Genomic DNA, 26090 nt, shown 5'->3' on the forward strand with positions numbered 1-26090 from the left:
TATACAGTATTTTTTAAATTTTATTTATTTTTGTTACATTTGTACCCCGCGCTTTCCCACTCATGGTAGGCTCAATGCGGCAGGCAATGGAGGGTTAAGTGACTTGCCCAGAGTCACAAGGAGCTGCCTGTGCCGGGAATCGAACTCAGTTCCCCAGGACCAAAGTCCACCACCCTAACCACTAGGCCACTCCTCCACTCGAAATGGGACCCTGTCGGAAAACAAAAGATAAGTGCTTTATGCTGTAAGGCTTTGAAAACATAGTAAAAAATTCTAAAATAACTAATTAAAGAATTATGTTAATTAAAACCACGGAGGTTTTGAGCCAATGAAGAGTCCAGTCCATGTGTGTCACATGATATTTCAGGCAGTGACCTGGGGCAAACAGAGGCTTTCCTCCAACATATGAACAAATGAGTTTCACGTTATAAAGATCCACTTAATAGATATTGAATGATGTTTATTTATAAACTTGTAGAGAAGTTATGAGAAAATGTCATTGCAATCGTAACACCTGTTCCCCAGCCCCACCCCTCCCCCTTTACTCCTCCCCATGTCTGCTAATCCAGATGTTTTCTGAGAGATGGATTATTAAGTTACAGCTGTAGATCCTGATGGGAGTGTGAAATTTTGGGGGGCATAAGATGTCTTAGTTTCATTTCTCTAGGGTTTGTTTTGGTGGGGTTACAGTTCTCATTTTTCACATTCTAGTGCATGATGCCATAGAAACAAAGTTCTTGATTTATGGTTTTCTTTGCTCATAGTGCAGGTTTGCTGCATGATTATAGGTTCCAGGACAACCTATTACTGTCATTTTCCTGACCATTTCAATAGTACAAAGACTGTTGTTAAGTCAGTGTTTGAGAAAATCATTTTGTGGAGGAAGTGACGTCAGCGTCAGAGATGGACGCCTGATCCCGGAGCTCCGCTAGTGCGACGGTGAAAAGGTGCAGAAACCCTGAAAATCCGACCTCCACACACGTAAATAGCAGCCAGTACAGGCTCATGGCGACCCGGAAAAAACTAGATAAGTTTAAATACACGGCGGAGAAGCGCGACGGGGCGCCGAGTTCTAGCGCCCCGCAGCACATGACACACGCCAAAATGGCCGCCGCGGACTCCGAGTTGGAGACGGAGGGCCCAATGGAGCATCCAGAGAGCGACACGGAGATCACTAAAAGCGGAGATGTCAGCTGTTCGCAAGACGATTAAGGATGCAGTTACCGATTTGCAGAAAGACATGCGGGAAATCGGTCATCGAGTGGAGCAGGCAGAGGAGGAGCTGGAGCACGTGGGGAGCGAGGTACAAGAGTTAAAGTCCGAACTTCAATCCTGAAAGAAGACAAGGCTAAAATGGAGCTAGACCTGGAGGACTTGGAAAATAGATCCAGGCGTAGTAACCTTAGATTTAACGGTATACCGGACACTGATCAAAATATAGACTGTGCTAAAATCATCAGAGAAATCTGTGCTATTATCCTGGGAGAGGATGGAGAGGCTCAGCAAGACCAAGGTGATTCTGTAATTCAGTTTGATAGAGTACATAGAAGCTTGGGACCCAGGAAGACCTCCTAAACCCGGGACATAGTGGACTGTTTCTCAAACTATGCAATAAAGGATATGATTTGGAGAAAAGCAAGAGCCAAGGGTGAGGTCCTCTGGGAAAACCAGAAAATGTTGATATTTCAAGACCTTGCAGTAGGCACGCTCCAAAGGAGAAGGGCGTTCAAAGAGCTTACACAATACCTTCAGCAATCCAACATTAAATATAGATGGACATTTCCATTTGGCTTGCAATTCACAGTTGGAGGTCAATCCCGGAGGGTGTCGCGGTTGGGAGAGGCGTGGTCTATACTGAAGGAGCTGGGCTGCAAGGACCTGCCACCAGAAGCCTCTGGAATAGCCTCTACAACTACAAATTCGACACGAATGGAACATGCATGGCATAAAGTGGGATCCAGAAAGGAGTCAGTGTTCCGGGGATCTCCAAAACGGAGTGGGACTTGAACACAAGACCGTGAGAACATGCTGAAAACCATATAGTATTAATTATGTGGACAGTTGGTTGAATATGTTGCTGTTAGGCGACAGTTTAATGTTGTTCCTGCTATGGTGTTACTGTGTTTTATGCTGGCTAGCAGTCCTGTTAAGGGGATGGGTTAAATGGCAGGAGGGAGAGATAAGGAATGGTAAAAAGTCATTTGCAGCTGGGTTTCTAAGATGAAGTTTAAAGGTAGTCTGCTCTGGCGAGGAGTTACTTCCTCAGAACCATCAGCTGGCAGGTTTTCTACCAGCTAATTTGGGGGGGGGGGAGTGGGAGGGGGGTAAGGGGCTAATAGTGGGCACATGGAATGTCAATGGGTTGAATTCACCATCAAAACGCAGTCTTGTATTCAGGGAGGTGCAGCGGCTACATTGGGACATAGTAATGCTACAAGAAACACACGTTAGGCGCAGGGACTCTCACTTACTTAAACACCGGGCTTTTGCATCCTGTATAGAACATTTTGATAAAAGGGGAGGAAAAGTAGGAGGATTAGTAATCTATGTTCGGAAGGGTATACCATTCATAATCGATGACACCTATAGAGATGACTTAGGCAGATGTTTGGCTGTAAAGGGACTTTTATTTGGTAAGCCAGTGACCATTGTGAATATATATGCACCGAATGTGGGGCAGGGGATTTCTTTGATAGGGTGGCAGGGGAGCTTTCCCAATTTCCACAAGGTAATATGATTTTTGGAGGTGACTTTAATACATGTATGTCAACAGTGGACCACTCAAAAGGAGGGGGGAGTGTAAACATGGCCCATAGTAAAAAGCTGAAAAATCTGACTTCCCAATTAGACTTAGTAGAAGTTTGGAGGCTTAGACATCCAGGCCAAAAGAAATACACATTTTTCTCTCACTCACAGACCACATACACTAGAATAGATATGATTTGGTGCAGTCGTACACTCTGGGATAGTGTATTAGATTCTGACATTGGCTCCATTCAGATTTCCGACCATGCTCCAGTGGATCTTGAGCTGAAGGGGTTGCGGGAGGAAGATCGGCTCCTCTTCTGGAGGCTGAACGAGTCGTTATTAGGGGATCACAGAGTTTGTGCGGATGTTCGAAAAGTGATCCAGGATTATTGCACCATTAATGATAAGGGGGAGGTATCTGATGGAACTTTGTGGGATGCGTTGAAGGTGGTGGTACGAGGGCATCTTATAAAGTGGGGGGCCCGTAGAAAGCATGCAAGGGAAACAGCAGAACTGAAATTGAGATCTAGCTTAGTTCACTTGGAAAGACAACATCAGGAGGGGGGGTCCGCACAAACGTTGCAAGAACTACGGGCATGCCGAATGGAACTGGAAAAATTACAGGTAGAGCGGGTGGAATTTATGAGGAAACTTCTCCAACATAAATTTTATGAATATAGTAATAAGTCAGGGAAAATGTTGGCTAACTGCCTTAGGGCTCGGCAGAGATCTTATACCATTATGAAAATTAAAGGCCCAGGGGACCAGATGTATTACAGAGATAGAGAAATTAGAGATCAATTTGTTACTTTTTATACAGAGTTATATAAAAGAGAATTAGGGGTGGAAGCGGAAGAGATTCGTCGGAGTTTAGAGGGACTTGGGCTGTCAAAATTGACTAGTGAAGAGAGCAGGAAGCTAGAAGCTCCGTTTCGTCTTGATGAAATTATAGGGGTCATCAAGAATCTTAAGGGGGGCAAGGCCCCAGGGATGGATGGTTGCTAAATTTTACAAACTTTTTGGGGGGGAAGTGGGCCCTTTGTTGATGAGAGTGGGTAATGCCTGTTTTGGGGGTCAGTCATTGCCTATTAGTATGTACGAGGTGGGAATATCTTTGATATTAAAGCCAGGGAGGGACCCAGCTGTATGTGGTTCCTATAGACCAATCTCGTTAATCAACTTAGATATAAAAATCTTATCCAAAGTACTGGCAGATCGGTTGGGCGTGATATTGCCAAAATTAATACATACTGACCAATCTGGATTTGTTAAGGGCCGACAAGTGGCGGATAACATACGCCGAACGCTGCATGTCATATGGGAGGCTAAGAGACAGGCTGTACCGGTTGCTTTACTGAGTACAGATGCAGAAAAAGCATTTGATAGGGTAGAGTGGCCCTATCTTTGGGAAGTTATGGAACATATGGGGGTTGGGAATGGTCTGAGGGGATGGCTTAGCAGATTTTATGAAAGACCTATAGCGCGATTAAAGATCAATGGTGGGTACACGTCGACTTTCCAGATAGAACGCGGGACCCGACAGGGCTGCCCATTGTCTCCGTTGCTTTTCGCGCTATATATAGAGCCGCTAGCGCAAAAGATTCGAGAATCCGCAGATGTAAAAGGGATAGTAATTGGGACTGTTGAACACAAATTAGCCCTATTTGCGGACGACGTGTTATTCTTTGTGGGAAGCCCTGCATTGACCGTCCCAAACTTGATGGTGGAGTTAGAGGAGTATGGGAGGCTGTCAGGCTTTAAGATAAATTATGATAAATCTGAATTGATGGGGGTTTCCATCACACAATCACGAATGCAAGAGATCATGCAGGGGTTCTCGTTCCGAGTGCGGCCAGATAAGATTCAATACCTGGGGGTCAGGATCCCTATAAAGATCTCACAATTATTTAATCTGAATTATATACCATTATTTCAGCAAGTGCGAGCAGATTTGGGAGCATGGATGGGGAAATGGTTATCCTGGTGGGGGCGGATAGCAGTTGTTCGCATGAATATCCTACCCCGTGTGCTTTTCTTATTTCAAACATTACCAATAACAGTGCCCAAGGGGGAGTTGGAAAACTTGCAGAGAGTTCTTATGAGATTCATTTGGGAGGGTAAAACACCGAGGCAAAGCAGAAAGCTGTTATGGAAGTCGGTGGAATTGGGGGGACGAGGGGTTCCGAACCTAAAATGGTATTACTGGGCCGCTCAGTTAAAGTTTATTTCAGCATGGAGGTAGGACAGGCCCTCAGTGGTGGCCCATCTTGATCAGTCCATGGTGCCTAATCATTGTTTAAAATCAATCCTCTGGGCCTCACTTCCACGTAGGATATATACCACATTGACTTCCAATCCATTCGTAAGACATCTTTTGACATTATGGGCATCGCTTCGACCCAAATTGTGGCAGACTAGGCTCACATCCACCTATGCGCATATAGGGGGGGAACCAGGGTTTCAAATAGGGGTGGGTCATCCAGTGGCGAAGAGATGGGCAGGGAACGGGTTAATTTGTTTTAGAGATCTACTGGATGATGGGCATATGGTATCCTTTGAAGAGCTTAAGGAGCAAAATGGGATTTTAGACTCCGATAATTTTTTCTACTTACAGGTTAAACATTATATACAAACACAAGGGTGGTTGAAGACAGATCCGGAGGAGTATGAGGGTCTGGAGAACTTATGGGGCTCTCTGGGGAAAATGAAAGGTACCATCTCTGTATTGTATAGATTTTTAAGGGGTAGGACTTTTGAGAAATGTCCTTATATGCTTCAGTGGGAACGGGACTTACAAAAGGAATTTACAGCACACGAATGGAAGGCGATCATAGTTGAAGTCAACAAAGCTTCAACCTGTGTGTTGATAAAGGAAAATGCATTTAAAATCCTGTCTAGATGGTATTATACCCCACACAGATTGCATGCTATGTTTCCGGGGTCTTCACAATGGTGTTGGAGATGTGGAGATGAGGAGGGCACCTTCCTACATATCTGGTGGTCTTGTGCAAAAATACAGGTCTTCTGGGAAAATGTTGCAGCAAAGATAGCAGCCCATACGGGGAAGCCATTCCCGTGCGAACCTCAGGGGTGCCTACTTGGAGTGGGTAATAGACGGGGAGCTAAGTGGCAGAGCCGGTTTAAAAGAATGTGCCTAGCAGCGGCAAAGTGCGTAATAGCGAAGCAATGGAAGCAGCTGGAGGCACCCTCGGAGGGGGACTGGATTATAAAGTTATCTTTGATTGGTGAAATGGAGAAACTCACGGACAAAAGATTGGGACGTTACAGTGAAACTTCAGCGTTATGGACTCAATATAGAGACTTAACCCAAATGACATAAAGCAAACGTTGACATTGCTAGAAGGGGGGGAGGGGGGAAGGGATTTTTGACTTTGTAAGTGCATGATTGTTTGATAAATATTCTGTTTGTCGCTATAAAAATGAATAAAAAAATTTCAAAGTTAAAAAAAAAAAAGAAAATCATTTTGTTGGACTTTGATATGGATACTTCCCTTACTGACATTATTGATATGTTTTTTTTTCTTTTACATTTTAGCTTGGCTGTAGAATTGTTGGCCCCCAGGCTGTCATATTCTGTATGCAGCAGCAGCGATGTGTTCCCAGGGCAGATCATCCTGTGTATAACATGACTATGGCAGACATCACAATATCTTGCACTAGTCTGGACAAGGAAACTAGGGTAATGTTATATTTTGTATAGTTATACCAGATGTATGCAGTCTTGTACAAAGTTGCATAATGGAGAGTTCCTACTCCGTGATGGACTATCTCAGACTTCAAATTGATTGCATTAACACTCCTATATCATTTAGCCCAACAAACAATACTAATCAATAATGGCTTAATGCATATAAATCTCAGGACAAAGGCACAAATTAACTGGGTAAATCTTGGCAATTTTGAAGTCCATTGTTATATATATATATATATATATATATATATATATATATATATAGATTATATTATATTTATATATATTTAGACACCTGTGAAATCTTCTCCCTCCTCCCCCTCCCAAGTATTGAAACTTTGCAGTTAGCATCACTTTCCTAACTTTTTCCTGGACAGTTATTCAGGTACTGGTGCTGAATATTGACGGTGCTTGAATAACTTCTGACTCCACCCTCAGACAGCCCCAGCACTAAGCAGATAGTGCTGGAGTGGTTAGTAAAGATTTTCAGCAGCATTCAGGTGTGGCCCTAGTAAGCAGCACTTGTTGGCAAGGAGCTGCTCTTACCTGGATAAGTTCTGCTGAATATTGGGCCTGTAGATCTTGTATTATATCTTTTTGATGTTTAAAAAACTAAACTCCAGGAGTACGATAGCAGTCTGATTCCTCCTTATTGATATTATACACTGGCTTATCTTTTCTTATTTTCCCTTTTTGTCTCAAGGAAGAAGTTCATAAATATGTACAGATGATGGGTGGTCGTGTGTACAGAGATCTCAATGTGTCAGTAACTCACCTAATAGCTGGAGAAGTTGGCAGCAAGAAATATTTAGTAGCTGCTAGTCTGAAGAAACCCATTTTGCTTCCTTCATGGGTTAGGGCTCTGTGGGAGAGGTCACAGAAGAGGTAAAGAGCTTTATCCAGTAGCATGAAATCATTTATATTAGAAGCCTTCTTATTTCTTGTATAGAGAAGGTATGATTATAGTTTCTAATATAATGCTTGTTTTCTGAAATATGGAGAAATTTTGTGTTACTGTTAATATCCTTTCCTTGAGTCCTTGTATATCAGTCCAGATATATGGGTTCATGCTACTGTACCAGCAGATGAGGACAGAAAATGGCTTTTCCAATGACTTTATCACTAATATAGAGAGTGGTGCAACCCTCAAACTTGCTATAAGATTGTCAAAGCTGAATTTAAATAACACAAAAAAGGTCAAATACAAATAGCACAAAAACAACCCAAAAGAATACCAAAAAATTCCAAATTCCTCTGAAAGGATAAAGAAGGGATCTTCAGTGACAATGTACTAAGATTGAGGGAAGCTCCCTTTTCAGCCTTCTTGGGAGGTTACTGGACTGGTCTAGCAGGATTCAAAAAAGAAAAGGGGGTGGGGGTGGGAATTAACAGGTCAGGCCACATTTCTCATTCCTTGTCATCCTGCTAGACCAGTTCAGATGCATGGGAATTATCCAAGCTTTGACACCAGTTGCGTGGAAGCTAAGGCTGCCTGGTGGACTACCTTCCCTAAAGTAGAATCCACTCTAACTTGAACAATCAAACCTTTTGGGCTTCACAATGGAATTAGGAGAAGACCAGGTAGACACCCTTCAAATATTCTCTGATGAGACTGACCTAGATTCAGCCCATAGTGAATCCTAGGCCCTCACAGAATGTGCCTGAAGACCTGCCAGCACTAGAATTCTCTTCAGATTATATGCAGATTAATTTGCCTCCTTAATCCAACAAGACAGAGGTGACATGGAAGCAGCTTCCCCCTTCCATGTTCTGTAGAACAGCATGATCAACCTATCCAGTTTGTGAAACGGTTTGTCACCTTCAGATAGTATGAGCAAGATGCTGTGGATAATCCAGTAGATGAAACAGCCATGGGCTTCTCCCCTCTTCCCCTTTTGAAAAGGCTGGAAGACAAATCACCTGATATGAATGAAAGACACCATCTTTGGCACAAAGGAAAGTACGAGACCAAGAGAAAAACTAAGATAGTGATCCCTGCATAGGAGCACCAGCAACTCTGAGATACGCCTAATGGAACAAATAGCCACTAGGAATGCTAATTTAGGGATAAATCTTTCCACATCACATGCTTTAATGACTCAAAGGGCTCTACCACAAATGTGTTCAAGACCAAATTGAGGGGGATTGACCCTGCTTAACTCTGCAAAGATGATGAGCAATGTCTGGGTGAACCACATAGGAACTGCCCTGCATCCTTCCTCTATACTACTACTACTTATCATTTCTATAGTGCTACTAGACATATGGAGCGCTGTACACTGGACATAGACAGTCCCTGCTTGACAGAGCCTATAATCTAATTAGGACAGACAAACAGGACAAATAAGAGATAAGGGAATTACTAAGATGGGAATGATAAAACATGGATAATGAACAGTTAGTTAGGTGTTAAAAGCAGCATCAAAAAGGTGGGCTTTTAGCCTAGATTTGAAGACGGCCAGAGATGGAGCTTGCTGTACCGGCTTAGTAAGTCTATTCCAAGTTTATGGTGCAGCAAGATAAAAGGAACGGAGTCAGCAGTGGAGGAGAAGGGGGCAGATAAGAGAGATTTACCCAGTGAATGGAGTTCCCAGGGAGGAGTGTAGGGAGATATAAGAGTGAAGAGGTACTGAGGATCTGTAGAGTGAATGCATTTGTAAGTCAATAAGAGGAGTTTGAACTGTATGTGGAAATGGATAGGGAGCCAATGAAGTGACTTGAGGAAAGGGCTAATATGAGTATAGCGACACTGGTGGAATATAAGTCATGCAGCAGAATTTTAAACAGATTGAAGAGGAGAGAGATGGCTAACTGGGAGACCTGAGAAGCAAGTTGCAATAGTCTGAGCAAGAGGTGATAAGAGTGTTGATAAGGGTTCTGGTAGTGTGCTCAGGAAGGAAAGGATGAATTTTAGTGATGATATAGAGGAAGAAATGACAAGTTTGAGCAGTCTGTTGAATTTGTGCAGAGAAGGAATATAATAAAGGGCTGTAATCTTCACCTTCAGTGAGTAGAGCCAAGCCCTGTTGCAGAAAGGTCAAGATAACGGAAACATCAGCTCACCAAGGAGAAAGTGTTACTGATACTAGGTCTTAGACAACCACTACACCTACACATACTTCAGGGCAGTGGAGTTCCTGTGTGCCTTGAGTATCAAAATAATGCTGAACAGTACCTTTTTATATAAAGCTGGTGCCTCTCAAGAGCTGAGCCGTAGATGACTAGCTGAGGATGTTCTATTCTCTGAAGTATTGAACCAATGAGAGGCCCCAGTGGGAACACATACAAGACCCATCTGAGGACACTGTTGAATGAGGATGTCAATGCCAGTAGGGCTGAGCTCCCTCCTGTGACTGAAGAACTTGAGGACTTTGACATTCTGATGTGTCACCATCAAGCCCTTGATCAGAAGTCCCCAACATTTCACTATCAGCTGGAAACCTGGTCATACAGCAACCACTCTCCGGGATCTAAGGTATTTCTGTTGAAAAAATCTGCCTAGACGTTTCCACGCATTCTGTGTCGGTCACTGACATTTCCTCCGAATTGCACTCCAACTCTTGGATCAGCATTGTCTGACACATTCCCTTTCACAAGTGGAAGGAATCGCAGCAATATGAAACAAATAGCCCTGGCCTCCAAACTGTTGACAGACTAAGAGGATTGCTAAGGTGACTAAAGACTTTATGCCACCTGTCCCTGGCGGTGGGTTCCATCCTATCAGACTCAAGTCCACAGTCACAACCAACCAACAGCCACCAGACCAAAACTGTGAGGCTTTCACCTAAATAAAGCCCTACATCTGAGGAGACCGACAAGATAAAAGGGACCACTAAGGGCACCCAATAAACAATGGGATAGCAGCTAAGTATCAAACCACTGTGATATAAACTATATCCTGAAACGGAGAGATTCACTAATATTAAAACAAGGGTGTGGTAAACCTTGAGTTCAAACCCAATAGAAAGAACAAAATGGGTTTCAGTGTGAACAAGTAATCATCAGTTGTCAGTTAAACCACCATCCTATCCTTTTTTTGTATTTTTATTGTTTTGTTTGTCTTATTTACTATATAACAAAACAGAGGAGAGAGAGAGCCACCAAATGGACAAAAAAAAAACCCCTCCACTCAAAGTCCAAAGAAATAAAAAAACAAACAAACCCCAAAAACAAAACATTGTAGAAGCCTCATGTGAGCTCATGCCCAAGGTATCAACTCCCAGGTTTGCAGTCATTGATACCAGCAGCTGGAGATGATCCCAAGTCCGGGAAGCTGACTTATAGCAAAACTCGTCACCTAGAGGAACTGCTTACTCATTGTGTCCCTGAGTCAGAAAGACCTTGCCAACCTTGGTATTGAAATGTGAATCAAGATAATTGAGGGACTGAGAGGGAGTTAGACTATTTTTGGCTTAGTTTGTTATCTAGGTCTCTCCTGGACTTGAACCACCCATGCATGGCTGTCTTGCTGTCCTCCTCCAACTTGACTTGAAACATCCAATTATTCCGTTAAGAATGTAGGCCCCCAACAACAGAGACCTGCCAAATAAAAGCTGCTCCCCTAGGTCCCTCTCTACTACGGAAAAGTTCCAGAGTTCCCAGACTCCTGTGGCTCGAAGTGGCCCACCTTTAATATGGGTGCCATTCCTACTAGCATGCAATCCCTGGTTGGGGGGCATTTGATCAACCTACTTGACTAAACTCCCATAGACAGAAGAAAGCTGAAGGTTTGCTTTCTCCATATTTCCTAGTCCCTCCCAATCAAGTCCTAGACAACAAAAGTGCTGGCTCCCACAAATGCCATACCACCACCCACAATTAATCATAATGTTTGTCACCCCTGTTATTAACATCCTCATTCCCCACAGAATGGTACCCAGAGCCACAAGTACTCCTCTCCATCTGGTGCTGCTCAGCCATGGCTCTAAATATTGCCCTTCCTCTGTCTGCAGTCCTTTCGTCTCGTGTTTTTATTCCTCAAAAGAACATTTTTAGCTACCCCTACAGAGAAGGGAGCCGGGTGGCAGAGAGGTACCTGAATATGGAGAGGGAGAAGCACAGATCTGCCATACCTTCAGCTAGCTGCCCAATCCACAAATGTGACAGGACCACATTAGCTGCCAGGCCAAACTCCATCAGGGTAAGGACATCTTGGCCAGTGACCTGGAAGCACTTTGAAGGGACTGTGCTCAGTGGGCAAAATGGTCCACAGACTGATCTCCTTCTTAGACAGGTTCTGCTCCACCATAAAGCACAGATCACAGCCCATCTCTCAGAGGGGCCTAGACAGCTGCACTAGTCTTAGATGTACCATTATCTGTTGGAAACAGAGCATTGTCAGGTTCAAGGGCTGCAATTAATGTTTCCTCTAAGGAGTGGCCTGGTGCATGCAAATTGTTTTGTGTGTGAGCAACAAATTTTAAAAACCAACAATTTTTGAGCGCCAGTATTAGCAATGCATTTCTGTATATAGCACAAAAAAAAAAAAAATTTTGTGAGCAACCATGTAAAATTTGTGAGCGACCCTCCAAAAATGTATTAGAAATCGCTCATGTGCTCTGCTTAGAGGGGAACATTGACTGCAACACTCCTAGTGATGTCACTGGAAAGAAACATGTTATCTGTCTTCATCTGTTGGCTGTTTGTATGAACCTATGCATCTGCTCTAGCAGAATGATAGAGAAATATATTATTAAGCATATGGCAAAGTTGAGAGCTTAAATTTTTAAGGCTCAGATTTAAACTTCAGAATGCCTAGGCCTCATTTTTATTTTTCAGACTTGGAATGACATGGCAAAGTAGGGTATATAATTTTTGTGATAGTACCAGTGATTGAAAAAAGAACATGGGAAGTACCTTTTGGGGCTATCTATATACAATCACAAGAGGTCACTGATGGTTAATAACATGCAGAGACTCTGGGTAAAGAAATGTTGTAGCTGAGATTAAAGAGGTAAATTGCCTTTCATCAGCAGATATGGACAGATAACGGACCTTAGAGGAACAGGTTGATTAGAATATTCTTCCATGTGTGGCAAACTCAGAATATATATGTGAGCACATGTTGGGGAAGCCTTGTAGTATTTGTTTTCTCTTTTCTCCTACAGTATGATTAGCGGCGCAGACATAAAAATGGAAGAGTACCTCTGCCCTTTGTTTCTTGGCTGCACCATCTGCGTGACAGGTGTAAGCAGTGTGGCCAGGAAGGAAATTCAGCGTCTCACCTGTGAGAATGGAGGACAATATACAGGGCAGCTCAAGATGAATGAATGCACCCACCTCATTGTGCAAGATCCAAAAGGTAAAAATCTCTTTTCTTAAGAAAGCCAAAGTGATACTAATTCAGCAGTATTATATGAATCCTTATTGAGCTGGACTATCCTTATCTTGATTTTAGGGATTTGGAAAGCATCACATTATTGTTTTCTATTTGTAATTTATACACAACAGTTGCATAGCATATTGTTCCTTTTTATACTTTAATAAAAAGATTTAAATATAAAATCATAATTGTTTGAGGCTTATGCGGATTAGGACAGAGCCTATGGGGCCGGGACGGGGACAGGTACAGAACCTGCTGGGACAGGACAGGGATGGAGACAGGGCCTGCGGGGACGGGGCGGGGATGGAGAGAACCTGCGGGGATGGGGTAGGGACAGAGACAGAACCCACAGAGACAGGGCGGTGATGGGGACAAGCTTTGTACCCGTGTCATTCCCTAGATCAGAGTTTGTGTGGTTGTGTGTAGTTTTATAGATGGTTTCTCAGACAACAGTGGTCAGCCCACACAGGCTGGCATGATGCTATAACTCGACCTGTATGGGAGGTGAGACATGCAGCAGCTTTTTTGAGGCAATGCTAAAAGCCAACCTGGAGTGAGAAACAAGAGGAAAGAGGCGAGGCTTGGAGGGGGGGGGGGGGGGGTTGCATGAACTTTTAGCATTTTAAAAATATGCAACAGCCAAAAATATGTTTGGAATGCACTGATATAAGCACAAACTAACGTAATAAATCTAAACTAGGCAAAATATACAAAGAATTCAACAGGTCTAAAAGCAAATGAAAAATAAGTAGTAAGCAATACACAATTGTTGCCAGTCTAAAGTTAGAAAAAAGAAACTCCAAGCCAGATTACCCTTTTATGTCAAAATTTCATAAATCTTGGTCCCTCCATCCAGTACAATTAATTGGTCTCATCCCTCTAGGTCTGCTATAGTCCCAAACTACCAGAAACCCTCTTGCTTCTAGAATCATGCCTCAAGAAACAACTAGGACTTCACCTTGTTCCTTAAGCCAAAATGCTTTGTCAGATGAGGGGAATTATCTCAAGGAGCTTTGGCCTTCACCTGTGCCTTCTTCCCGTTATGAAATGTCGGAGCACAAAGTTTTTACCCTAGGCTAAGTCTTTGCTGTCGTACCACGTCATTCTGTTCCTTAAATAAAAAAGGCCTTCTTCCCCTCAGAACTTGGATGCTTAGGAGCTGACTCAGATTTGCCTCACTGATGTTATCTAGATGCACTGTGGCCCTATTTAAGAACTTGGGACCTGCATGCTTAAAGGGGCAGACTGTGCCCTTAGCAGTTTTTTTTGGAGCAGTGTGGAGTCTTGAGTGTATCCACAGACATCTCCATAACTCTGATTGGATTTATTATTGGTAACTAGTAACTGTGAATACATTATAAAAAGAATGAAAACATTAGGCATTGAAAATACATCTAGGGCAAGGAATCTGTAGTTTCTGAATTTTCCCTGCACCCTGATATTTTACTAAGTATTTACTTTAAAAAAATACCTATAGTGATATCTAAATGTGTATAATCGTTTACCAAACTGCGCTAGTGATTCCTAGCATGGTAATGCTGACAAAGTCCATTCACTTTCTGTGGTCTTTGTTGGCATTGCTGCAAGGAAATCGCTAGTGTGGTTTGGTAAAAGAGGCCCTAAGTTAACTCTGATTGTAAATAAGACAGGGGGAGATGGGGGTGTTTAATCTCCATTGAATAGCCTACATTTCTTGATTCTCAGGATTTTATTTCTGACCAGTCTTTCTTGGATGAGAATGTGACCAACAAAGATGAGGTTTTAGTATTGAAAGCTTATTTTCAAAATAAGGGCCTTCCATTTTGTGGACTGAAATTGTAGATTTTTCTGGATATTGCAAGAGCAACACAAGTTAGACAGAAAGTATTTTGGCGTTTTGAAGTTGCAAGCGGTAGTGTTGCAGGAATTACCACTATTGTTAGCAGAATCTGTGGTACTTCAGGAGTCAAACATCACACACCAGAATGAGAGAAAAGTCTTCTTTATTTGCCAGCAAACAAAGTAGGACATCAGCTCTAGGTCTTTCCTTCTCTTCAGCTTTCTGTGTCTTGTGTCCTTCTCGTCTCAGCTCCTTCTCTTCTCGTCTTCTGAGCTCTCTGGATCCTGCGTCTCCTGTCTGTCCTCTAACGTAAGCTGCTTCTGCTCTCCTTTATATAGGGTCCTAAGCCCTTCTGGCCCCCCTTTCTCACCAGATGGTAAAGAATAGATTGATTACCCTGTCTTGAACTAATTATCTCTATACATTTACTCCAAAATATCAGTTACATAGGTTTGAGATATTTCCTAAACTGACCTATGACCTGGGGCCTCTCAAACTAGACAATGTGGCACCTATCTCCTGCATTTTATTATTAAATTCTCATATTCCCAGTCATAGCTTAAACTGCTAACTGGACTCTGGCATTCATTAAGGGGCCAAGGGGCCAGTCTTGCTTAATGGCACACAGACATGGTTTGTTATTACTTTCAGAAGACCAGTCCTACACTTAGTTATAATCCATCAAGGAATTTCCCTGACCTCTTTCACCTAGCTTCCTACACAGAACTAGCTAGGACTGTGGATAATTCAAACCAGATGATGACCTCTTAAACTGCAGACAAAGCTCACTTGAAAATCAGACACTGGATTGAAAAGATATTTTACATAGAGAAATAGAACTTATTAATTAAACAGAATAAAACATATTCTAAAATAAGCAGAAATCAGAATTCCTTATAAGACAAAATCTAAATCATCTAGAATTATTTAAACAGCATTCAGCCTACTCTATCTCCTTCTAAACAGCGTCGAGATTATCCAGTATGCCTTACTCAGAATGGCATCCAGATGTGGTAAATAATACCCATGAACAATCCATCACTCAAAAAGGGACAAAGAAAGTTTCATTTCTCTCTGACCTTTCTAACCTCTAGTCTAGCAAAAGCTAGACATTTAACTAATTAAAACCAGATGGCATTCTACCACTTTCCAGGACTGAACCAAACTTAAACAAATATGATTTCTCTGTCCAAGCTGCCTCAATAGCATTAGGGGATTCTTTTTATTTGGAATTCTTGAAAATGTTTGGTGTCACTTGAGGGACATTAGGGGAGGTGGTTAAGAAGATTTGATTGTTTAAAGGCTTGGTTGTGGGAAGAAAAGAAATATTTCTTTAATTATCTTCTCGTTCTTTTGGAGTATTGGTTTGCTTTTCACTATATGGGATGGGGTGTTTGCTTAGATTGTGATGTGTTGGTACTATTGCTTGTTATAGATTATGTGACACATTTGCTCATCTGTTGTGATAAGTTTTATTAATCTTTTTAAAAAATCAATGCAAAGGTTTTGAAGTTGACTGGGACATTAATCAGAAGCCAATAAAATAAATGAAGTAATGGTGTTGGACTGGCCCGCTTTGGATGGTTTTGGTTTTTTTCTGTAGTCTACATATGAGACCCACAAGTAGACCATTAAAATAATCCAGATATCGAATGACATATCCATACATAATCAAAGTAAATACTCCCTGTCTCAAAAGGGATAGAATTTAGTAATTAGTCATAAATTTTAAAAAGCATTTTGTATTACTAAGGAAATATGACCCTCCAGATTAAAAAAAAATAAAACAATGAATAAATGTGTAACCAATGACATGCATAGTACAGTTATTATCTACCAAAGTACCAGGCGATTTCTACTTATCAGTATCTTTTGACCATTTAAAGGTTCTAGGAAAGAGCAATTTTTTTAATGCCATCGGTTCACATTACGTAACTTTTCATTGTTGGTGTTATAATTAGAAATAGTGCAAGGTCCACATACAGAGCCGATAGAGAGCAGGAGTAGCATAACATTTATGATGGTCTTTTCAGTGGCTGTTAACTTTGTGTTTTGAGGAGTGAATGTCCTTTGTCCAGTTACCAGGACTCTGTCCATTTGTTTCCAGGAAAAATCAGTTAAAACAAAAAGTAAAATACAAAATAGAAGGTCTAATGGTGTGATATATTTTTAATAATTGCTCAGCGTGCTGTTGCTTGTTGATGGACATTAGATTTGGTATTTCAAATAGGCCAGAAATACGAGTGTGCCAAAAAATGGAACGTACACTGTGTGTCCATACAGTGGTTTTTTGACAGTATCGAGAGAGGATTTTGCCAAGATGAATCTATGTACATGCCAGAAAATTTGACTGAAACAAAGAGCATGCCAGGTACATCAACTCCCACAAGTGATTCCGGCAAACCAGATTGTAAGTATTGCATTCCACAGAAGCGTTGTTTTTTTAAATCTTAATTCATTTTTCTCTCTTTCATGGGCAGTTGCTCGAAGCAATTCAAGCTCCTTGGTGGCATAAGGAAGGGTGGGGGGGAGGGGTCATGGATTTGATATACTGCCTTTCTGAGATATAACCAGAGCGGTTTGTTTATTAAATGCAGGTACTTTCTGTGTCCTTAGTAGGCTTACAATTTAAATTGTTATATGTGGGGGCAATGAGAGTGTTAACTGACTTGCCCAGGATCACAAGGACCCAAAGTGGGAACTGAACCCAGTTCCTCAGGTTCTCAGCCCACTTTGGCTTCTGAGCCTTGCTGGCTTCGTAATAAGTTTATTTCTAGCTGCTAGAAACTTAAACTTTTCTGACCTTACAGGAAATCAGCACTTAGGAAATACTAGGAGGTCTTCAGGTCCTTTTTCTCTTTTCCCCTCCTACCCTGAGAGGAGTGTGGATTTGAGCTGCCTCCACAGTATTCATCTGTGACTAACTCCTGGTCCAGTTTCTTGGCTGGAAACCAGTTGAGTATGGGAAGTGTTTTACTAGAGATGATTAAAAATCAGAGGACAACACTTGTGCAGGGGCTGGTGTTGGGCTCCCTGAGAGTTCATTTGGCTGCTCTTTCCAGTTTCCCTGGCTTTGCCTGGTGTTCTGTTTTATGAGAGGAGTGGTGAATTTGCCCCCCCCCCCCCCACCACCCATACGTTCCTCCTTTCCCTCGTGGGACCTTAATCTGGTTCTCAAAATGCTTGCCAAGGCTCCATTTGAGCCTCTGCACTCAGCCTCCATTAAAGACATCACTCTCAAGACAGTCTTTCTGGTTGTCATTGCCTCAGCTCGAAGAGTTTCTGAGCTGCAGGCTCTTTCTTGTCGGGATCCATATCTCTCCATTGCAGAGGATTCAGTTTCTCTTCACACGGTCCCTTCCTTTCTCCCTAAGGTGGTTTCTCTGTTCCATGTGTGAATCAGGAAGTTTGCCCTTAGTAGTGGAGTGCTGTATTCCTGCTGACCGGAGGACACCGCTATGGTACCCGAAGGAGACAAACAATTTTCGCCTCTCCAGTCACCTCTTTGTTCTGTTATATGGCCCTAGAAGGGATCAGTCCAAAAGCAAAAACCAAACAAAAGGGAATCCACAAAATATGTAAAAAAAGAAAACATGCTAAAAGCAAAACAATACAGGAATGAAGCAATTAATACAAACTCATAATGATAAATTTATGTGAAAAGAATGGTGACTCTCGGTTATCTAAGCTGTGACGCCCACGTGTTTAAAGCTTACTTAGGCAACAAGAACTCTGAGCCCTCTATTTCAGGCTCTTACATTTGGTGCCCAGATACATCCTTGAGTTCACCATTCACGTGTGTGTACAAACTTGATTAAATATAAGTGAAAACATCCCCAATACAAAAGAAATTGTCCCCAAAAGAATATTAAGACTCCAAAATGCAAAAATGACAAAAGTTCAGTACAAAAAGTTACTTATCTGAAAATCAACAGACTGGTAGTGAAAACTCTCCAACTGGAGTAACTTTTTTAGTGACTGTGATGTTGTATTGGACTTTTATATGGTGTGAAAACCCACCCAGCGCATCCCAGGATACACTGGGCAGGGCTGGGCGCTGCCATTTTGCAGGCAGCATCGAAGGACGAGGAGGGAGGCCACCTCCGTCCAACTCAAGGTAGGGGGTGGGGGGATTGACAGGGCCCACTGGACCACCAGGGACTTCTTGCTAATGCTGGGGGGGGGGGGGGGAGGTTGGGGCTGGAGACCCATCGGATCTCCATCCCCCCCTGAACCTGTGTCGGGGGGGGTTGGGGGGACCAGAGGTCCACCGGACCTCCAGTCCCCTGTCGCTGGGGGGGGGGGGGGGTTGTCGGTTGCCCACTGGGCCACCAGGGACCTCTTAGAAATGCTGGGGGGGGGGGGGGTTGGGGGTGGTGGTTGGGGGGACGGAAGGTCTGCCGGACCTCCAGCCCCCATTTTGCCTTGCTTGGCCAGGGGTAGTTGGGGTCCCGTGGACCTCCAGCCCCTGTGTTTGACAGGTCTGGGCTTTTGACAGCCTAGACCTGTCAAACAAGCGCATGCTCAGGCACAATCCTCCCGCACTTCTACCCCATGATCAGAGACAATTGCGTGCTTAAATTTGCATGTCATTATCTCTGATCATAGGTCCAATAACGCCCCATGCTGTTCCAGCACTATTTTTAGAGCGCTATTTGGAACAGTGCGGGGCTTTTGATCATCTGCTTGCTGGTGCCTCGGGGCCTGAAGACCCACTCCAAATTGGCTGAGGTGGTGGCTCCTGAAGAGAGGCAGCATGTTCATTGCTCCATTTTTCAAGCACTACAGATTGGACATGTCGGCCAGGGTCCGTTTGGACTTTGGCAGGGCTGTCAATGAGGGGGCTTTGTTTTTCTCTGCCCAGTAGATCTGCTTTGGTACATCCCACTTCTGTAGATAGACTCTAAGGAAGGAGAAATTATGTCTTACCTGATAATTTTATTTCCTTTAGTCAGCTATACTGTTCTGCAGCCTACCGTTGGAAGACTTGGGCCCAGGACTCTGGGTATGCTTTGCGCTTTCCCTTTCAGTGTTTAAAAAACAAAATGAGAAATGTCAAACACCATGTGTTATGATTTATAGCAATAAGAGTTCCCATGAGATTGCTATATACTGGAGTATGCAGGGTAGCGAGTGCCATTCTGTGGTGTTATGCTCACTTGATTCTCTTTGAAGTTGCAGTTGTTGATGGGGCATGGGTGCATTATAAAAAGGGATATTCTGCTTCTTTGGCAGAAGCATACTGGATCTTTCCATAGAGCACCACCAGCTAATACTGGTGAGGTCACTGGAAAGCTCAGCTTTTTTCTCTACTTCCATCTGCTGGTAGGAGAGGATATCACCCACTTGTGCAGAGCAGTGTAAAGGAAAGAAAATGATCAGGTAAGACATAATTTCTCCATATACTCTATCTTTGCTTATGTTGGATTAATGTACATTGAATATCTGGTGCTTTAAATACTCTCTGGTGTGATGGTTTCAGATGCAGATTTCCTCCCTGCTGTTTTCAATGCAGTACTTAATATCATGGCGCTTTCCCTTTTTTTCTGATTGAATAATTTCTCCTTTCAGTTGTTCGTGAGGAAATTATTTCACAGTGTGATGGCGATGTCTTTCTCTTTGCCTCCTTCCTACCAAAAGAAAAATCTGTGGCAGTCTGGCTTGTCCTCATATTAAAATGTTTTTTCTTAATGAGGGTGGTATTATTAGACTTTATAGCAGATGCTTCACGGCATGCAGTTGTCCCTTGTGCATAGCTGTGGGCTCAGGAGTATCTGCCACGATTTGGTTTCTCGTGCGCTTGTAATATGTCTTTTATTATTGAGCATATTTAGAGTTCCCATATTATTTTGTTACGCTCCCAATATTATATACTTTTCCATTTGGAGTGCCTGAATCCCCGCAGTTTTTTTTATGGAGAGCTATTACTTAAAAAAAAAATAACCTACAAGTTTTTCTCACTTCATTTGTGGAAATTCTTTTTGGTTTGCATACTCAGAATTTTATTTCTTTTGACTTTTGCAGGGCTTTCTGTCTACAAAACTCTATATCGGCAGTGAAGGTATTCTTTCTTTCAACACCTTTACGGAGGAGTTTTGCATAGAGTCTAGATTGGTGCTGTCAGCTCAATGTTTCTATCAGAAGTTTTAGTCACTATTCTTTTGGGACATGCTTCATCATTGCCACATCACTGATGGTCTGCAATGTGAATCCCTAGGCTGGTTGCCAATGTCCCAGGTCTTCATGAGCGAGGCCAATCATGTACCTCTGACAGTGGCAGTGTGATTCCAAATGCAGAAGAGGGTGTGTCCTGTACATGCTTCATGATGCATCCCTTCTCCCCCTCTCACCATTACATGTGCCTTGCCATATACCTGGAGTTGTCTTGGTGCAGATTATCCTCCATGTGCAAGGTAACATTGCCTTTTGGAGTGGATGGTGCATGAAGGTTGGCTTGTGATCATGTGTATGCCACATAAGGAACATATATTGTCCTTTGCTAATACATGACTACTTTGTGAGGCTGTCATTATCTCCTGTGTAGCCGCTCATCCCAGATACGGCCATGCACATAATAACATCTTAGAGTGATGTGGTTTGTGGTCCTGAATGCAGGCAGGGAGAGATGGTTTACATCCTGGCTATCCACCATGACGCAGTTTGGATTGGATACAACAGCAACAGCAGCATGAGGGTGAGGCCAGGTGATTTGACAGAGATGATGTAAGCAGTGGTGGTATGTGTTTATAGATCCATACCTCTCTGTTGCAGCCAATTTCTGATGTGCACAAACAAGAAGGGATTGGTCCTCCGGATGGCCCTGTAATGGCTCTTGAGTGCCTTTATGGCCTTGATGATGTCAAATATTCTGTAAGATAGGAGGGAGATGGCACAAGCTTTATTCTGGTGTTGCTGCAGATGTCTATGCAACACCTCCACTGTTTCATGATCTCCTTGTATAGGGATCACTGCTGGGTATCCCCCAGATCCATGGGGTTAGTAGGTGGTATATGAGCCAGGGCTGTGTGTATTATAGAGATCTGCATGGGAATCCCGCGGGGATCCCCTCAAAGTCCACGGGACTTCCGTGGGGATAGATGCAGGTCCTGTGAGTTTCTGCGGAAGCATAGTACCAGGCTAGCCTGTCATTTCCTTATGTGTCTAAACTAGCTTAGTAATTATAATAGCACTAACAAATTAAAGGATGTGGTCGACAGCATTGAAATCCCCATAAGCACTGATGCCTCGATGATCAGAAGCAAACACGGACGCTAGAGGATAGTAGTGCCGTAATTGCGCCCATGTTTGATCCTGCCCGATGATCAGAGCCGGCAAGTGTGTGTAACAATGCGGTCACCAGCTCTGAATGCAGTGAGCATACAAATGCATGCTAACTAGGGCAATACCTATTCCTCCCCAATGCTCAGCGGGCAGTGCGCCAAACATGGGGGAGGGAGTTGGGGGATCAGCTCAGAGCTGGTGTTAGGATTTGCGGATCATTAGGGAGGAATGGGGAGCCCTGCCCAGCATGCATTTGCATGCTTGCAGGCTCCCCCTCCCCCAACAGCAATCAAGGCCCTTGTGGCCTGGTGCCCCCCCAAACCACACCCAGTCACCCCCTCTGACATGAGGGCCTAGGGGACCGGAAGTCCAGTGGAACTCCAGCCCCTCTAATCCCCCCCCAACACTCAAAAAAGAATCCTTGGTGGCCCGAGTGGGCTGCCATCCCAACCCCCATCCTTCCTGATGGTCTAGTGGACTCCTCCCACCCATACCTTTCTGATGGAGGAAGGAGTAGCATACTTTCTCCTCATCCAGCACCGCCTTCAAAATGGCGGCGCCCTGACCACTGCATCCTGGGATGCACTGGGTGGGACTTCCCAACCATATAAATGGAGGAGTAGCCTAATGGCTTTGATCCTGACGACCTGGGTTCGATTCCCACTGCAGATCCTTGTGACTTTGGGTAAGTCACTTAACCCTCCATTGCCTCAGGTATAAAAACTTACATTGTGAGCCCTCTAAGGACAGAGAAAGTACCTGCTTATAGTGTGTACAGGGCTGCGTATGTCTAGTAGTGCTATATAAATTATTATTAGTAGTAGTAGTAGTAGTTTTTCGCTTATATATGGTAGGGAACCCCCACCCAGCACATACCAGGATGCACTGGACAGGGTAGGACACTGCCATTTTCACATTCCCTTCTCATCCAGTGCCGCCTTCAAAATGATGGTGCCCTGCCCAGTGCATCCTGGGATGTGCTGGGTGGGGCTTCCCTACCATATAAGGGAGAAACTCCCTTATATGGTTGGGAAGTCCCACTCAGCGTATCCGAGGGTGCACTGGGCAGGGCACTGCCATTTTGAAGGTGGCGCTGGATGAGGAGAGAGTGTGCTATTCCCTCCTCCATCAGAGAGGTTTGGGGGGGGGGGCTCTGCTAGGCCATCAGGCAGAATGGGGGTTGGGGTAGCAGCCCACTTGGGCCACTAGAGATTCTTTTTGGGTATTGGGGGGGGGGGTTAGGGGCTGGAGATCCATTGGACTTCCAGCCCCCCCCCCCCCCCCGTTCCCTTGTGTTGGGGGGGGTCAGGAGACTGGTGGTCCACCGGACCTGTCTTGGGGGTGGGGTGGGAGCTTGGGGTGGTGGCTGGCGGAGGTCTGGGGGTCCCACAGACCTCCAGCTCCTCATTTGACAGGTCCGGGCTTTGGGTGGCCTGTCAAAGAGTGCCGCACTTTTCCCCATGATCAGAGCTAATAGCGCACCTATATTTGCATTGTATTAGCTCTGATCATAGGGGATCCCCATGCTGTTCAGGCGCTATTTTTAGAGCACTGTTTGGAACATCATAAGTACATAAGTACATAAGTACATAAGTAGTGCCATACTGGGAAAGACCAAAGGTCCATCTAGCCCAGCATCCTGTCACCGACAGTGGCCAATCCAGGTCAAGGGCACCTGGCACGCTCCCCAAACGTAAAAACATTCCAGACAAGTTGTACCTAAAAATGAGGAATTTTTCCAGTCCATTTAATAGCGGTCTATGGACTTGTCCTTTAGGAATCTATCTAACCCCTTTTTAAACTCCGTCAAGCTAACCGCCCGTACCACGTTCTCCGGCAATGAATTCCAGAGTCTAATTACACGTTGGGTGAAGAAAAATTTTCTCCGATTCGTTTTAAATTTACCACACTGTAGCTTCAACTCATGCCCTCTAGTCCTAGTATTTTTGGATAGCGTGAACAGTCGCTTCACATCCACCCGATCCATTCCACTCATTATTTTATACACTTCTATCATATCTCCCCTCAGCCGTCTCTTCTCCAAGCTGAAAAGCCCTAGCCTTCTCAGCCTCTCTTCATAGGAAAGTCGTCCCATCCCCACTATCATTTTCGTCGCCCTTCGCTGTACCTTTTCCAATTCTACTATATCTCTGGGCTTCTGATCATCTGACTCTGAGAGAGGACGTTATCAACATAGACTACTTTAAGTTGGGTTATTTTACCACAAGTCGGGTTATTTTAGTACAGGGGACAGGTGTTGATGGAAGAGATTACTTGTCGGGATGGGTGAGAATTGATTAGGTTCCAGTGGGGACAGGCAGTTACGGGTTAGATTCCAGTGGGGATGGGCGAGGACAGGTGAAATTTCCCCGGTCAACTCTCTAGTGCTTTATGAGATGATGCTTCCTGCTGATGGAGCATGCAGCCCATGAGTGACACTTGTGGTAGCACATGTAGAGTTTTGGTCTGGGGGGAGTGTGGCTTGGTGGCCTGTAAATTGTTGGCGGTCGGCCCAGAGCAGTGTACATGTGCTGTCAACATCTTGTTAACTATGTGGCTTTGCAGGGTCTCACATAAGTGGGATGGGTGTGGGGGCTTGTTAGCAGTGTAGGTCCTTACTTTGCCGAATCTTCTAGACCTCCTCCCAGACCCATCTTGTTGATGCTTGTGGGACCTTCCTCCTGCCCTTCCTAAAGAGGTGTTCCTCGTTTTTGAGCATGAGGAGAGACAGGCGGTCGCTCTCTCTATCAGAGAAATTCCACTCCCTCCTGGCATCCATCTTGCCTGTGCATTTCTCAGGTCCTAATAGTGGGCACTGTATATACTTAGGGACATGGCCCATGTGCATATTGCTATGGATCCTACCTTACGGCTGCTCTGGCCATTGCCAGGAAAAGCCATCTTGTCATGCAGATCTCAACATTTACCGCTGCTACTGGAGTTTGGACAGATAATGCTGTATGGCTAGCTCTTCATGTGTGTGGTCACTGTATGGATAGCACTGCATGTTTATCACCTCTGTATGGCTAGCGTTGCACATTTATTGCTACCATCAGATCCCAGCTACACATTTTTCCCCTGCAGGCACTAAACGGGCAGCTTCAACAGCTAGGGGTCCTTAAAGCCGCCGAGTACTGAATGTGTAGGGGCCAGACATGCACATGTTTTGCCTTTGTGGACCTGTTTACTGCATGTTTGGCTGTTTTATGCTCAATATGGATTTGCAGGTATACTGGTAGCTGTGTTTTGTGAGATTCACTTCTATCTTCTATATGTCTTTGCCAAGGGACGGAGATATGTCAATTTTACTTGGCAATACCTGGCAGAACAAGGAGCGGTTCCCTACAAGAAGACAAAATGGAGAAGTAAGGAAGAGAGATAGACCAAACCAACAAAATGATCTCCAGAGGTTGATTGTAGTAAAATATACATTTATTGAGAAACCAGATACAACAGACTCAACATGGTTCATATTTCAGCAAACATTGCCTGCTTCAGGAGTCACAGATCTATAAAAATGGACTTTTATAATCATGGATAATTTACAGACCGGTGTTGAGTCTGTTGTATCTGGTTTCTCAATAAATTTATACTTTACTACAGTCAACCTCTGGAGATCAATTTTACTTGGCATACATACGCAGTGCCCTGGTCTTGTGAAATGCGTCCCATATTCTGCACGTTTTCACAAACAGGTTAATATTTAATACCCAATGCCAATACATCTCCTGTATACCGCTGTATCCCCATATTAGGGTCCGATGCAGTTTACATCAGATGGAGTAAAATACAACATAATGTCATTTATACATCATTAAAATTCAAATTAACTTCAAATGCACAAAAGAAGAACCAAAGACCTGTATATTATCTACTTATTATTAAATAAAAAAAGTTTTAATTTTTTTATGAAGGGCAAAATAATTTATCTCAGTTCTAATATTCAGAGGAAGAGAGTTCCAGAATGAAGCTGCAGATAAAAGAAAATATAGTATCAGCCATCATTATTAAAATAGATGTAAGACCATAAATTGCCTGAAATATACAAACAGACTTAAACAAAATTATTTTCCAAACTAGAAGCCAATGCAGGATAGCTAGAAAAGATGAAATGCTATCAGGTTTTTTTTCAATTTGAAAATTAGGCTAGCTGGGGTATTTTGGATAAGTTGAAGTTTCCTTAATAATTTAGCTGAAATACCCAAATA

The 26090-nt window shown here is 43.5% G+C and overlaps 1 protein-coding gene across 4 annotated transcripts in view; it reads left to right on the forward strand.

Annotated features, from left to right (window-relative positions):
• The window catches only part of TOPBP1 (DNA topoisomerase II binding protein 1), a 251109-nt gene that overhangs the window by 40675 nt on the left and 184344 nt on the right, over nucleotides 1-26090 (forward strand). For all 4 annotated transcript variants that reach the window (XM_030206546.1, XM_030206552.1, XM_030206562.1 and 1 more), the window contains exons 4-7: nucleotides 6305-6448; nucleotides 7164-7345; nucleotides 12568-12761; nucleotides 16832-17011. In XM_030206546.1, coding sequence (XP_030062406.1) covers nucleotides 6305-6448; nucleotides 7164-7345; nucleotides 12568-12761; nucleotides 16832-17011 — 700 coding nt within the window. The remainder of the gene's footprint in view (nucleotides 1-6304; nucleotides 6449-7163; nucleotides 7346-12567; nucleotides 12762-16831; nucleotides 17012-26090) is intronic.

This window comes from Microcaecilia unicolor, chromosome 1 (genome assembly GCF_901765095.1).
Source record: "Microcaecilia unicolor chromosome 1, aMicUni1.1, whole genome shotgun sequence".
In the NCBI taxonomy this organism is placed as follows: Eukaryota; Metazoa; Chordata; class Amphibia; order Gymnophiona; family Siphonopidae; genus Microcaecilia; species Microcaecilia unicolor.